Source organism: Scyliorhinus torazame, chromosome 4 (assembly GCF_047496885.1).
Source record: "Scyliorhinus torazame isolate Kashiwa2021f chromosome 4, sScyTor2.1, whole genome shotgun sequence".
Lineage (NCBI taxonomy): Eukaryota > Metazoa > Chordata > Chondrichthyes > Carcharhiniformes > Scyliorhinidae > Scyliorhinus > Scyliorhinus torazame.
In genome coordinates, this window is record NC_092710.1 from 363,033,249 (window position 1) to 363,048,966 (window position 15,718).

General features: G+C 54.1%; 1 protein-coding gene across 1 annotated transcript in view; it reads left to right on the plus strand.

Annotated features, from left to right (window-relative positions):
- The window catches only part of LOC140411222 (MAM domain-containing glycosylphosphatidylinositol anchor protein 1-like), an 875,194-nt gene that overhangs the window by 745,506 nt on the left and 113,970 nt on the right, over positions 1-15,718 (plus strand). Inside the window, exon 15 of the mRNA XM_072500330.1 lies at positions 7,899-8,029. Coding sequence (XP_072356431.1) covers positions 7,899-8,029 — 131 coding nt within the window. The remainder of the gene's footprint in view (positions 1-7,898; positions 8,030-15,718) is intronic.

The window sequence follows — 15,718 nt, forward strand, 5'->3', positions numbered from 1 at the left end:
GTCTGCAGCTAATCTACTACTGGAACCCCCATCTTCTGCTTCATTAACTCGAGTCTATTCCTGGGCACTCACTGAGGTATCGAGTAACACTGCACAGACTAGGCCCTCTGGCCATCCCTAATCCCGGGCTAACCTCCCATCCCAGCACTTGTCCCCTTTACTTAAGGAGGACGTATGGTTCCAGTCCCCACTCCCTTCCCAGGCTGTGTATTCCAGATTCGCACCACGCTCTGAGTGACACAATACTTTCTCAAATATCCTCGGAATCTCCTGACCCTCACCTTAAAACTATGTTCCCCTCAACCAGAGGGGAACACCTGCTTCCTGCTTCCCCTCTCCAAACCCGTCATATCTGATACACCTCAATCATATCCCCCTGAGCCTTCTCTGCTCAAAAGAAAACAGTCCCTACCTCTCCAGTCCCTCCTTATAGCTCAGACGCTCCATCCCAAGAAACATCCTGGTGAATCTCCTCTGCACCCCCTCCAGTCCAATCGCATCCTTCCTATAAGGGACATAGATAAGCTGCTGCGCTGGGCTGAGAGGTGGCAAATGGAGTTTAATGCAGAAAAGTGTGGGGTGATTCATTTTGGAAGGAATAACAGAAAGACTGAGTACTGGGCTAATGGTAAGATTCTTGGCAGTGTGGATGAGCAGAGAGATCTCGGAGTCCATGTACATAGATCCCTGAAAGTTGCCACCCAGGTTGAGAGGGTTGTTAAGAAGGCGTACGGTGTGTTAGCGTTTATTGGTAGAGGGATTGAGTTTCGGAGCCATGAGGTCATGTTGCAGCTGTACAAAACTCTGGTGCGGCCGCATTTGGAGTATTGCGTGCAATTCTGGTCGCCGCATTATAGGAAGGATGTCGAAGCATTGGAAAGGGTGCAGAGGAGATTTACCAGAATGTTGCCTAGTATGGTGGGAAGACCTTATGAGGGAAGGCTGAGGGACTTGAGGCTGTTTTCGTTAGAGAGAAGAAGGTTAAGAGGTGACTTAATTGAGGCATACAAGATGATCAGAGGATTGGATAGGGTGGACAGTGAGAGCCTTTTTCCTCGGATGGTGATGTCTAGCACGAGGGGACATAGCTTTAAATTGAGGGGAGATAGATATAGGACAGATGTCAGGGGTAGGTTCTTTACTCAGAGAGTAGTAAGGGCGTGGAATGCCCTGCCTGCAACAGAAGTGGACTCGCCAACACTAAGGGCATTCAAATGGTCATTGGATAGACATATGGACGATAAGGGAATAGTGTAGATGGGCTGTGGAGTGGTTTCACAGGTCGGCGCAACATTGAGGGCCGAAGGGCCTGTACTACGCTGTAATGTTCTATGTTCTATGTTCTGTAATGTGGTGCCCAGAATTACACACAGTACTCCAGCTGTGGCCTCACCAACATTCTTTACAACTCCAACATCACCGCCCTGCTCTTGTATTCTAATCCACAAATGATAACGGCAAGTGTCCCATCTGGCTTCTTAACCACCCTATTCACCCGCTCTGCCGCCTTCAGACATCTGTGCACAAGTTCCCCAAGATCCATCTGTTACTCTGAGCTTCCTCGTGTCCTGACATTCATTACTACCCTCGTTGTCTGGTTTCTCTCAGACTAGTTAAGCAACAGCCTGACATAGTCAAACTCACAGAATCATACCTCACAGACAATGTCCCAGACACCACCCTCACCATTCCTGGGAATGTCCTGTCTCAGCGGCAGGACAGATCCAGCAGAGGTGGCGACACAGTGGGATACAGTGGGGAGGGAGCTGCCCTGGGAGCCCTCAACATCGACTCTGTACCCCATGAAGTCTCCTGGCTTCAGGTTAAACACGGGCAAGGAAAGCTCCTGCTGATTACCACGAACCGGCCACCATCAGCTGATGAATCAGTTACTCCTCCATGGTGAACACCACTTGGAGGAAGCACTGAGGGTGGCGAGGGCGCAGAATATGCTCTGGGTGGGAGGGACTACAATGTCCATCACCAAGAGTGGCTCGGTAGGACAGAGCTGGCCGGGTCCTAAAGGACATCACTACTAGACTGGGACAGTCTGCAACCTCCTGGCCCGGCCTATCCCCCACTCCGCCATTACCACCCAGCCAGGGGATCAACCCCGGTTCAATGAAGAGAGCAGGAGAGCATGCTGGGAGCAACATCAGGCAGCCCGGAAAATGAGGTGTCAGCCTGGTGAAGCTACAACACAGGACTACCTGTGTACCAAACAGCATCAGCAGCCAGTAATAGACAGAGCCAAGCGATTGCACAACAGATCTAAGCTCTGCAGTCCTGCCGCATCCAGCCGTGAGTGGACAATTAAACAACTCACTGGAGGAGGAGGCTCCACAAATACCCCCGTCCTCAATGCTGGAGGAGCCCAGCACATCTGTGCAAAAGACGAGGCTGAGGCATTCGCAACAATCTTCAGCCAGCAGTGCCGAGTGGATGATCCGTCTCGGTCTCCTCCGGAGGTCCCAGCATCACAGAGGTCAGGGTTCAGCGAATACGATTCACTCCAGGTGGTATCAAGAAATAGCTGAAGGTTCTGGATCCGGCAAAGGCTGTGGGGCCCTGACAATATCCCAGCAATAGTCCTGAAGACTTGTGCTCCAGAACTTGCCGCACCCCTAGCCAAGCTGTTCCAGTACGGCTACAACACTGGCATCTACCCGGCAGTGTGGAAAATTGCCCAGGTGCCCAGTGGTTAGCACTGTTGCTTCACAGCACCAGGGTCCCAGGTTCGATTCCCGGCCCTGGGTCACTGTCTATTGTCACAAGTCGGCTTCAATGAAGTTACTGTGAAAAGCCCCTAGTCGCCACATTCCGGCGCCTGTTCGGGGAGGCTGGTACGGGAATGGAACCGTGCTGCTGGCATTGTTCTGCATTACACGCCAGCTGTTTGGTCCACTGTGCTAAACCAGCCCCTTAAAATGTTCAGCACCATTCGCCACTCCTCAGATAATGAAGCAGTCCCTGTCCAAATGCAGCAAGACCCGGACAATATCCCGGCTCGGGCTGACAAGCGGCAAGTTACATTCGTGTCACACAAGTGCCCGGCAATGACCATCTCCGACAAGAGAGAATCAAACTTTCACCCTTGACATTCAATGGCATTTCCATCGCTGCATCCCCACAATCAACATCCTGGGGGTTACCATTGACCAGAAACTGAACTGGACCCAGCCACATTAATACTGTGGCTACCAGGGCAGGTCAAAGGCTGGGAATCCTACAGCGAGTAACTCACCTCCTGACCCCCCAAAGCCTGTCCACCATCTACAAGACACAAGTCAGGAGTGCGATGGGATACTCTCCACTTGCCTGGATGAGCGCAGCTCCAACAACACTCAAGAAGCTCGACACCATCCAGGACAAAACAGCCCCGCTTGATTGCTCCCCTTCCACAAACATTCAAACCCTCCACCACCGACACACAGTGACAGCCGTGTGTACCATCTACAGGATACACTGCAGTACCTCACCAAGGTTCCTTAGACAGCACCTTCCACCCCACGATCACTGCCATCTCGCAGGACAAGAGCAGCAGATACCTGGGAACCCCACCACCTGGAGGTTCCCCTCCCAGTCACTCACCACCCTGACTTTGAAATATATCGCCCGTCCTTCACTGTCGCTGGGGCAACTTCCTGGAACACCCTCCCTAACAGCACAGTGGGTGTACCTACACCTCAAGGAGACTGTTAAATAAGTTAAGAGCCCATGGTGTTCAGGGTAAGATCCTGGCATGGATAGAGGATTGGCTGACTGGCAGAAGGCAGAGAGTGGGGATAAAGGGGTCTTTTTCAGGATGGCAGCCGGTGACTAGTGGTGTGCCTCAGGGGTCTGTGCTGGGACCACAACTTTTCACAATATACATTAATGATCTGGAAGAAGGAACTGAAGGCTCTGTTGCTAAGTTTGCAGATGATACAAAGATCTGTAGAGGGACAGGTAGTATTGAGGAAGCAAGGGGGCTGCAGAAGGACTTGGACAGGCTAGGAGAGCGGGCAATGAAGTGGCAGATGGAATACAATGTGGAAAAGTGTGAGGTTACGCACTTTGGGAGGAGGAATGGAGGCACAGACTATTTTCTAAATGGAGAAATGCTTCGGAAATCAGAAGCACAAAGGGACTTGGGAGTCCTTGTTCACGATTCTCGAAAGGTTAATGTGCAGGTTCAGTCGGCAGTTAGGAAGGCAAATGCAATGTTAGCATTCATGTCGAGAGGGCTGGAATACATGACCAGGGATGTACTTCTGAGGCTGTATAAGGCTCTGGTCAGACCCCATTTGGTGAATTGTGAGCAGTTTTGGGCCCCGTATCTAAGGAAGGATGTGCTGGCCTTGGAAAGGGTCCAGAGGAGGTTCACAAGAATGATCCCTGGAATGAAGAACTTGTCGTATGAGGAACGGTTGAGGACTCTGGGTCTGTACTTGTTGGAGTTTAGAAGGATGAGGGGAGATTTTATTGAAACTTATAAGAATCAGGCTGGGGTTGCGAGCCGGGGGGATCCCGGGAGCGGAATCTCCCGGATTTCACTGGCCACGCTGCGCCGCGGCGAGCTGCTGTTCCGGGCTAGAGGAGCCGCAGGATCGCGCCCAGAGATTTTGTTTAGCACGGGGGAGCTGAACCCCGGGATCAGGCCGCCATTTTGAAAGTGACTTCCGAACTCTAAGTGGGTCCCCCACACCCCCCACCCATGGGTAATGTCACCCCCCCGTACACAGGTTCACTACCCCACGTGAGGGCACCCTCCCCCCCCCCCCCCCCCGCAATGGGTCCCAGGACCCCTATGCTCACTCAGAGACCCCCCCTCTTCCCAGAATTCCAGAGAGGTCCCAACTTACCTCCCCAGCACACACTTCAACCCCCCCCCCCCCACCCCCCCCACCCTCCTTTCATAGGCATGGCCCCCCCCCAGGCCCTGACCCTTGGCAGTGGCACTCTGACCGCTGGGCGCCCTTTTAATGGCACCCTGGCACCCAGGCAGTGCTTCTGCTGACTTGGAGTGTGACATGGGCACCTTGGCAGTGCCAGGTGGCAGTGCTAAGGTGCCTGCATCCAGGGGATAGGCCAGGGGGCCAGCCTGCACAATCCCAGACCATCCAGGGGTCTCCGATAGCCCGGGAAACCCCCCTGGGTACCGTTCCGCCTGGTCCACATTTGTGACAGGTTCAAGAGGAGCTGAATGGGCCTCCTCCTGTTCCTGTGTAACAGGCTCGAGGGGCTGAATAGGCCTCCACCTGTTCCTGTGTAACAGACTCGAGGGGCTGAATGGGCCTCCTCCTGTTCCTGTGTAACAGGCTCGAGGAGGGGGCTGAATGGGCCTCCTCCTGTTCCTGTGGAGCAGGCTGGAGAGGGGCTGAATGGGCCTCCTCCTGTTCCTGTGTAACAGGCTCGAGGAGGGGGCTGAATGGGCCTCCTCCTGTTCCTGTGTAACAGGCTGGAGAGGGGCAGAATGGCCCTCCTCCTGTTCCTGTGTAACAGACTCGAGCAGGGGGCTGAATGGGGCCTCCTCTTGTTCCTGTGTAACAGGCTTGAGGGGCTTAATGGGCCTCCTCCTGTTCCGGTGTAACAGGCTCGAGGGGCTGAATGGCCTCCTCCTGTTCCTGTGTAACAGGCTCGAGTAGGGGGCTGAATGGGGCCTCTTGTTCCTGTGTAACAGGCTCGAGGGGCTGAATGGGCCTCCTCCTGTTCCAGTGTAACAGGCTGGAGAAGGGGCTTAATGGGCCTCCTCCTATTCCTGTGTAACAGGCTCGAGGGGCTGCATGGGCCTCCTCCTGTTCCTGTGTAACAGGCTCAAGGGGCTTAATGGGCCTCCTCCTGTTCCTGTGTAACAGGCTCTAGGGACTTAATGGGCCTCCTCCTGTTCCTGTGCAACAGGCTCGAGGGGCCGAATGGGCCTCCTCCTGTTCCTGTGTAACATAGAATAGAACATTACAGCGCAGTACAGGCCTTTTGGCCCTCGATGTTGCGCCGACCTGTGAAACCACTCTAAAGCCCATCTACGCTATTCCCTTATCGCCCATATGTCTATCCAATGACCATTTGAATATCCTTAGTGTTGGCGAGTCCACTACTGTTGCAGGCAGGGCATTCCACGCCCTTACTACTCTCTGAGTAAAGAACCTACCTCTGACATCTGTCTTATATCTATCTCCCCTCAATTTAAAGCTATGTCCCCTCGTGCTAGACATCACCATCCGAGGAAAAAGGCTCTCACTGTCCACCCTATCCAATCCTCTGATCATCTTGTATGCCTCAATTAAGTCACCTCTTAACCTTCTTCTCTCTAATGAAAACAGCCTCAAGTCCCTCAGCCTTTCCTCATAAGATCTTCCCTCCATACCAGGCAACATTCTGGTAAATCTCCTCTGCACCCTTTCCAATGCTTCCACATCCTTCCTATAATGCGGCGACCAGAATTGCACGCAATACTCCAAATGCGGCCGCACCAGAGTTTTGTACAGCTGCAACATGACCTCATGGCTCCGAAACTCAATCCCTCTACCAATAAAAGCTAACACACCGTACGCCTCCTTAACAACCCTCTCAACCTGGGTGGCAGCTTTCAGGGATCTATGTACATGGACACCGAGATCTCTCTGCTCATCCACACTGCCAAGAATCTTACCATTAGCCCAGTACTCTGTCTACCTGTTATTCCTTCTAAAATGAATCACCTCACACTTTTCTGCATTAAACTCCATTTGCCACCTCTCAGCCCAGCGCTGCAGCTTATCTATGTCCCTCTGTAACTTGTAACATCCTTCCGCACTGTCCACAACTCCACCGACTTTAGTGTCATCTGCAAATTTACTCACCCATCCTTCTACGCCCTCCTCCAGGTCATTTATAAATGACAAACAGCAGTGGCCCCAAAACACATCCTTGTGGTACACCACTAGTAACTGGACTCCTGTCTGAACACTTCCCATCAACCACCACCCTTTGTCTTCTTCCAGCAAGCCAATTTCTGATCCAAACTGCTAAATCACCCTGAATCCCATGCCTCCGTATTTTTTGCAATAGCCTACCGTGGGGAACCTTATCAAACGCTTTACTGAAATCCATATACACCACATCAACTGCTTTACCCTCATCCACCTGTTTGGTCACCTTCTCAAAGAACTCAATAAGGTTTGTGAGGCACGACCTACCCTTCACAAAACCGTGTTGACTATCTCTAATCAAATTATTCCTTTCCAGATGATTACCCATCCTATCTCTTATAAACCTTTCCAAGATTTTGCCCACAACAGAAGTAAGGCTCACTGGTCTACAGTTACTGGGGTTGTCTCTACTCCCCTTCTTGAACAACATTTGCTATCCTCCAGTCTTCTGGCACTATTCTTGTAGACAAAGATGACTTAAAGATCAAAGCCAAAGGCTCAGCAATCTCCTCCCTAGCTTCCCAGAGAATCCTAGGATAAATCCCATCCGGGCCAGGGGACTTATCTATTTTCACACTTTCCAGAATTGCTAACACCTCCTTATGAACCTCAAGCCCTTCTAGTCTAGTAACCTGAATCTCAGTATTCTCCTCGACAACATTGTCTTTTTCCTGTGTGAGTACTGATGAAAAATATTCCTTTAACATCTCTCCTATCTCCTCGGACTCCAAGCACAACTTCCCACTACTGTCCTTGACTGGCCCTACTCTTACCCTAGTCATTCGTTTATTCCTGACATATCTATAGAAAGCTTTAGGGTTATCCTTGATCCTACCTACCTGTGTAACAGGCTGGAGGAGGGGCTGAATGGGCCTCCTCCTGTTCCTGTGTAACAGACTCGAGGGGCTGAATGGGCCTCCTCCTTCGAGGGGCTGAATGGCCTCCTCCTGTTCCTGTGGTTGAGTCGCTGGATCGACCGTTGACTGTTGACCGCTCTGTGTGTTCCAGGGTCACTGAATGTTGTGGTTCGGGCTCTGGGAGTGCGGCCTGTGGAGACCCAGGTGTGGACACTGAGCGGTAACCAGGCCGAGAGATGGCAGCAAGGAAATGTGACCATTAATCCTGAGGGGCCCTTCCAGGTGAGGAGTGGGGAGGGGTGAGGTGGAGCCCCCAGTGGTGAGGGAGGAAGCAGGAGATAGGGAGGGAAGAGGTGTGGGAGGGGGAGTGATAGGGAGAGGCAGAGGAGGGGGAGTGAGGGTGTGGGAGGTGGAGGAGGGGTGGGGGAGGGGAGATGAGGGTAAGGGAGGGGGGTGGAGGAGGGAGAGTGAGGAAGGGAGGTGAGGGGATGGGGATGTGAGGGTGTGGGGGAGACGAGGGTGTGGGGGTGGGGGGGTGAGGGGGAGGGGGGTGATGAGGGTGAGGGAGGTGAGGGTGAGGGAGGTGAGGGGGAGGGTGAGAGAGGTGAGGGTGAGGGTGAGGGAGGTGAGGGTGAGGGGGTGAGGTGATGAGGGTGAGGGTGAGGGAGGTGAGGGTGAGGGGTGATGAGGGTGAGGAGGTGAGGGGGTGATGAGGGTGAGGGTGAGGGAGGTGAGTGTGAGGGGTGATGAGGGTGAGGGAGGTGAGGGTGAGGGAGGTGAGGGTGAGGGAGGAGAGGGTGAGGGTGAGGGGTGATGAGGGTGAGGGTGAGGGAGGTGAGGGTGAGGGAGGTGAGGGTGAGCGGGGTGAGGGGTGATGAGGGTGAGGGGGGTGAGGGAGGTGAGGGTGAGGGAGGTGAGGGGGGTGAGGATGAGGGGGGTGAGGGGTGATGACGGTGAGGGGTGAGGGAGGTGAGGGTGAGGGAGGTGAGGGGTGATGAGGGTGAGGGGGATGAGGGTGAGGGGGTGAGGGTGAGGGAGGTGAGGGTGAGGGAGGTGATGAGGGTGATGGAGGTGAGGGGGTGAGGGGTGATGAGGGTGAGGGTGAGGGGGGTGAGGATGAGGGCGGTGAGGGTGAGGGGGTGAGGGTGAGGGGGTGAGGGGTTGAGGGTGAGGGGGGTGAGGGTGTGAGGGTGAGGGGGTGAGGGAGGTGAGGGTGAGGGAGGTGAGGGTGAGGGGTGATGAGGGTGAGGGTGAGGGGGTGAGGGTGAGGGGGGTGAGGGTGAGGGGGTGAGGGTGAGGGGGTGAGGGGGGTGAGGGTGAGGGGCGTGAAGGTGAGGGGGTGAGGGTGAGGGGGGTGAGGGTGAGGGGGTGAGGGAGGTGAGGATGAGTGGGTGAGGGGTGATGAGGGTGAGTGGGTGAGGGTGAGGGGTGATGAGGGTGAGGGGGGTGAGGGGGTGAGGGATGTGAGGGTGAGGGAGGTGAGGGTGAGGGGTGATGAGGGTGAGGGGGGTGAGGGTGAGGGAGGTGAGGGTGAGGGGGGTGAGGGGTGATGAGGGTGAGGAGGTGAGGGGGGTGATGAGGGTGAGGGGTGATGAGGGTGAGGGAGGTGAGGGTGAGGGAGGTGAGGGTGAGGGAGGTGAGGGTGAGGGAGGTGAGGGTGAGGGAGGAGTGGGTGAGGGTGAGGGAGGTGACGGTGAGGGGTGATGAGGGTGAGGGAGGTGAGGGTGAGGGAGGTGACGGTGAGGGGGTGAGGGTGAGGGGATTGAAGGGTGATGAGGGTGAGGGGGGTGAGGGAGGTGAGGGTGAGGGAGGTGAGGGGGGTGAGGATGAGGGGGGTGAGGGGTGAGTGAGGTGAGGGTGAGGGAGGTGAGGGGTGATGAGGGTGAGGGGGGTGAGGGGTGATGAGGGTGAGGGGGTGAGGGTGAGGGAGGTGAGGGTGAGGGAGGTGATGAGGGTGAGGGATGATGAGGGTGAGTGAGGTGAGGAGTGGGTGAGGGGTGATGAGGGTGAGGGAGGTGAGGGGGTGAGGGGTGATGAGGGTGAGGGTGAGGGGGGTGAGGGGGTGAGGGGGTGAGGGTGTGAGGGTGAGGGGGTGAGGGGGTGAGGGAGGTGAGGGTGAGGGTGAGGGGTGATGAGGGTGAGGGGTGATGAGGGTGAGGGGTGATGAGGGTGAGGGGGTCAGGGTGAGGGGGGTGAGGGGGTGAGGGTGAGAGAGGTGAGGGGATGAGGGGGTGAGGAGTGATGAGGGTGAGGGGGGCGGTAGGAGACAGAGGGTGATGACAGACTGTAGTGACGGGAAGCCAGTGGGGGTAGGACAGGGACCAGCGCTGGGCCCCCTGTTCCAGGAAGTACACAGGTGACTATGTGAGGCTGGGACCAGAGAGTTTGTGGATGACACACAGATTGGCCGGGTGGGTAACGGTGAGGCTGAGAGACTTGGGCTCCAGGGAGATACAGGAGCGATGGTCAAATAGCAGAAAGCATTTTTACCCAGAGGGAGGTGAGGGTCTGGAACGCGCTGCCTGGGAGGGGGGTAGAGGCGGGTCACCTCACAGCCTTGAACAAGTACCTGGGTCAGCACTTGGCCCGTCAGAACATTCCAGGCTACGGGAGAAGAGCTGGCAAGTGGGGTTAGGTAGACAGGTCAGGGCCTCTCATGGGACAGTGCAGACTCGATGGGCCGAAGGGCATCTTCTGCACTGTGAGATTCTGTGATGTGACGGGACGTTCTGTGTTTCTCGGTGTGACGGGACGTTCTGTATTTCTCGGTGTGACGGGACGTTCTGTATTTCTCGGTGTGACGGGACGTTCTGTATTTCTCGGTGTGACGGGACGTTCTGTATTTCTCGGTGTGACGGGACGTTCTGTATTTCTCGGTGTGACGGGACGTTCTGTATTTCTCGGTGTGACGGGACGTTCTGTATTTCTCGGTGTGACGGGACGTTCTGTATTTCTCGGTGTGACGGCTCGTTCTGTATTTCTCGGTGTGACGGGACGTTCTGTATTTCTCGGTGTGACGGGACGTTCTGTATTTCTCGGTGTGACGGGACGTTCTGTATTTCTCGGTGTGACGGGACGTTCTGTATTTCTCGGTGTGACGGGACGTTCTGTATTTCTCGGTGTGACGGGACGTTCTGTATTTCTCGGTGTGACGGGACGTTCTGTATTTCTCGGTGTGACGGGACGTTCTGTATTTCTCGGTGTGACGGGACGTTCTGTATTTCTCGGTGTGACGGGACGTTCTGTATTTCTCGGTGTGACGGGACGTTCTGTATTTCTCGGTGTGACGGGACGTTCTGTATTTCTCGGTGTGACGGGACGTTCTGTATTTCTCGGTGTGACGGGACGTTCTGTATTTCTCGGTGTGACGGGACGTTCTGTATTTCTCGGTGTGACGGCTCGTTCTGTATTTCTCGGTGTGACGGGACGTTCTGTATTTCTCGGTGTGACGGGACGTTCTGTATTTCTCGGTGTGACGGGACGTTCTGTATTTCTCGGTGTGACGGGACGTTCTGTATTTCTCGGTGTGACGGGACGTTCTGTATTTCTCGGTGTGACGGGACGTTCTGTATTTCTCGGTGTGACGGCTCGTTCTGTATTTCTCGGTGTGACGGGACGTTCTGTATTTCTCGGTGTGACGGCTCGTTCTGTATTTCTCGGTGTGACGGCTCGTTCTGTATTTCTCGGTGTGACGGGACGTTCTGTATTTCTCGGTGTGACGGCTCGTTCTGTATTTCTCGGTGTGACGGGACGTTCTGTATTTCTCGGTGTGACGGGACGTTCTGTATTTCTCGGTGTGACGGGACGTTCTGTATTTCTCGGTGTGACGGGACGTTCTGTATTTCTCGGTCTGACGGGACGTTCTGTATTTCTCGGTCTGACGGGACGTTCTGTATTTCTCGGTGTGACGGGACGTTCTGTATTTCTCGGTGTGACGGGACGTTCTGTATTTCTCGGTGTGACGGGACGTTCTGTATTTCTCGGTGTGACGGGACGTTCTGTATTTCTCGGTGTGACGGGACGTTCTGTATTTCTCGGTGTGACGGGACGTTCTGTATTTCTCGGTGTGACGGGACGTTCTGTATTTCTCGGTGTGACGGGACGTTCTGTATTTCTCGGTGTGACGGGACGTTCTGTATTTCTCGGTGTGACGGGACGTTCTGTATTTCTCGGTGTGACGGGACGTTCTGTATTTCTCGGTGTGACGGGACGTTCTGTATTTCTCGGTGTGACGGGACGTTCTGTATTTCTCGGTGTGACGGGACGTTCTGTATTTCTCGGTGTGACGGGACGTTCTGTATTTCTCGGTGTGACGGGACGTTCTGTATTTCTCGGTGTGACGGGACGTTCTGTATTTCTCGGTGTGACGGGACGTTCTGTATTTCTCGGTGTGACGGGACGTTCTGTATTTCTCGGTGTGACGGGACGTTCTGTATTTCTCGGTGTGACGGGACGTTCTGTATTTCTCGGTGTGACGGGACGTTCTGTATTTCTCGGTGTGACGGGACGTTCTGTATTTCTCGGTGTGACGGGACGTTCTGTATTTCTCGGTGTGACGGGACGTTCTGTATTTCTCGGTGTGACGGGACGTTCTGTATTTCTCGGTGTGACGGGACGTTCTGTATTTCTCGGTGTGACGGGACGTTCTGTATTTCTCGGTGTGACGGGACGTTCTGTGTTTCTCGGTGTGACGGGACGTTCTGTATTTCTCGGTGTGACGGGACGTTCTGTATTTCTCGGTGTGACGGGACGTTCTGTATTTCTCGGTGTGACGGGACGTTCTGTATTTCTCGGTGTGACGGGACGTTCTGTATTTCTCGGTGTGACGGCTCGTTCTGTATTTCTCGGTGTGACGGCTCGTTCTGTATTTCTCGGTGTGACGGCTCATTCTGTATTTCTCGGTGTGACGGGACGTTCTGTATTTCTCGGTGTGACGGGACGTTCTGTATTTCTCGGTGTGACGGGACGTTCTGTATTTCTCGGTGTGACGGGACGTTCTGTATTTCTCGGTGTGACGGGACGTTCTGTATTTCTCGGTGTGACGGGACGTTCTGTATTTCTCGGTGTGACGGCTCGTTCTGTATTTCTCGGTGTGACGGGACGTTCTGTATTTCTCGGTGTGACGGGACGTTCTGTATTTCTCGGTGTGACGGGACGTTCTGTATTTCTCGGTGTGACGGCTCGTTCTGTGTTTCTCGGTGTGACGGGACGTTCTGTATTTCTCGGTGTGACGGCTCGTTCTGTATTTCTCGGTGTGACGGGACGTTCTGTATTTCTCGGTGTGACGGGACGTTCTGTATTTCTCGGTGTGACGGGACGTTCTGTATTTCTCGGTGTGACGGGACGTTCTGTATTTCTCGGTGTGACGGGACGTTCTGTATTTCTCGGTGTGACGGGACGTTCTGTATTTCTCGGTGTGACGGGACGTTCTGTATTTCTCGGTGTGACGGACGTTCTGTATTTCTCGGTGTGACGGGACGTTCTGTATTTCTCGGTGTGACGGGACGTTCTGTATTTCTCAGTGTGACGGCTCGTTCTGTATTTCTCGGTGTGACGGGACGTTCTGTATTTCTCGGTGTGACGGGACGTTCTGTATTTCTCGGTGTGACGGGACGTTCTGTATTTCTCGGTGTGACGGGACGTTCTGTATTTCTCGGTGTGACGGGACGTTCTGTATTTCTCGGTGTGACGGCACGTTCTGTATTTCTCGGTGTGACGGGACGTTCTGTATTTCTCGGTGTGACGGACGTTCTGTATTTCTCGGTGTGACGGGACGTTCTGTATTTCTCGGTGTGACGGGACGTTCTGTATTTCTCGGTGTGACGGCTCGTTCTGTATTTCTCGGTGTGACGGGACGTTCTGTATTTCTCGGTGTGACGGGACGTTCTGTATTTCTCGGTGTGACGGGACGTTCTGTGTTTCTCGGTGTGACGGCTCGTTCTGTATTTCTCGGTGTGACGGGACGTTCTGTATTTCTCGGTGTGACGGACGTTCTGTATTTCTCGGTGTGACGGGACGTTCTGTATTTCTCGGTGTGACGGGACGTTCTGTATTTCTCGGTGTGACGGGACGTTCTGTATTTCTCGGTGTGACGGCTCGTTCTGTATTTCTCGGTGTGACGGGACGTTCTGTGTTTCTCGGTGTGACGGGACGTTCTGTATTTCTCGGTGTGACGGGACGTTCTGTATTTCTCGGTGTGACGGGACGTTCTGTGTTTCTCGGTGTGACGGGACGTTCTGTATTTCTCGGAGTGACGGGACGTTCTGTATTTCTCGGTGTGACGGGACGTTCTGTATTTCTCGGTGTGACGGGACGTTCTGTATTTCTCGGTGTGACGGCTCGTACTGTATTTCTCGGTGTGACGGCTCGTTCTGTATTTCTCGGTGTGACGGCTCGTTCTGTATTTCTCGGTGTGACGGGACGTTCTGTATTTCTCGGTGTGACGGGACGTTCTGTATTTCTCGGTGTGACGGGACGTTCTGTATTTCTCGGTGTGACGGCTCGTTCTGTATTTCTCGGTGTGACGGGACGTTCTGTATTTCTCGGTGTGACGGGACGTTCTGTATTTCTCGGTGTGACGGGACGTTCTGTATTTCTCGGTGTGACGGGACGTTCTGTATTTCTCGGTGTGACGGGACGTTCTGTATTTCTCGGTGTGACGGGACGTTCTGTATTTCTCGGTGTGACGGGACGTTCTGTATTTCTCGGTGTGACGGGACGTTCTGTATTTCTCGGTGTGACGGGACGTTCTGTATTTCTCGGTGTGACGGGACGTTCTGTATTTCTCGGTGTGACGGGACGTTCTGTATTTCTCGGTGTGACGGGACGTTCTGTATTTCTCGGTGTGACGGGACGTTCTGTATTTCTCGGTGTGACGGGACGTTCTGTATTTCTCGGTGTGACGGGACGTTCTGTATTTCTCGGTGTGACGGGACGTTCTGTGTTTCTCGGTGTGACGGGACGTTCTGTATTTCTCGGTGTGACGGGACGTTCTGTATTTCTCGGTGTGACGGCTCGTTCTGTATTTCTCGGTGTGACGGGACGTTCTGTATTTCTCGGTGTGACGGGACGTTCTGTATTTCTCGGTGTGACGGGACGTTCTGTGTTTCTCGGTGTGACGGCTCGTTCTGTATTTCTCGGTGTGACGGCTCGTTCTGTATTTCTCGGTGTGACGGGACGTTCTGTATTTCTCGGTGTGACAGCTCGTTCTGTATTTCTCGGTGTGACGGCTCGTTCTGTATTTCTCGGTGTGACGGGACGTTCTGTATTTCTCGGTGTGACCGGACGTTCTGTATTTCTCGGTGTGACGGGACGTTCTGTATTTCTCGGTGTGACGGCTCGTTCTGTATTTCTCGGTGTGACGGGACGTTCTGTATTTCTCGGTGTGACGGGACGTTCTGTATTTCTCGGTGTGACGGGACGTTCTGTATTTCTCGGTGTGACGGGACGTTCTGTATTTCTCGGTGTGACGGGACGTTCTGTATTTCTCGGTGTGACGGGACGTTCTGTATTTCTCGGTGTGACGGGACGTTCTGTATTTCTCGGTGTGACGGGACGTTCTGTATTTCTCGGTGTGACGGGACGTTCTGTATTTCTCGGTGTGACGGGACGTTCTGTATTTCTCGGTGTGACGGGACGTTCTGTATTTCTCGGTGTGACGGGACGTTCTGTATTTCTCGGTGTGACGGCTCGTTCTGTATTTCTCGGTGTGACGGGACGTTCTGTATTTCTCGGTGTGACGGGACGTTCTGTATTTCTCGGTGTGACGGGACGTTCTGTATTTCTCGGTGTGACGGCTCGTTCTGTATTTCTCGGTGTGACGGGACGTTCTGTATTTCTCGGTGTGACGGGACGTTCTGTATTTCTCGGTGTGACGGGACGTTCTGTATTTCTCGGTGTGACGGGACGTTCTGTATTTCTCGGTGTGACGGGACGTTCTGTATTTCTCGGTGTGACGGGACGTTCTGTATT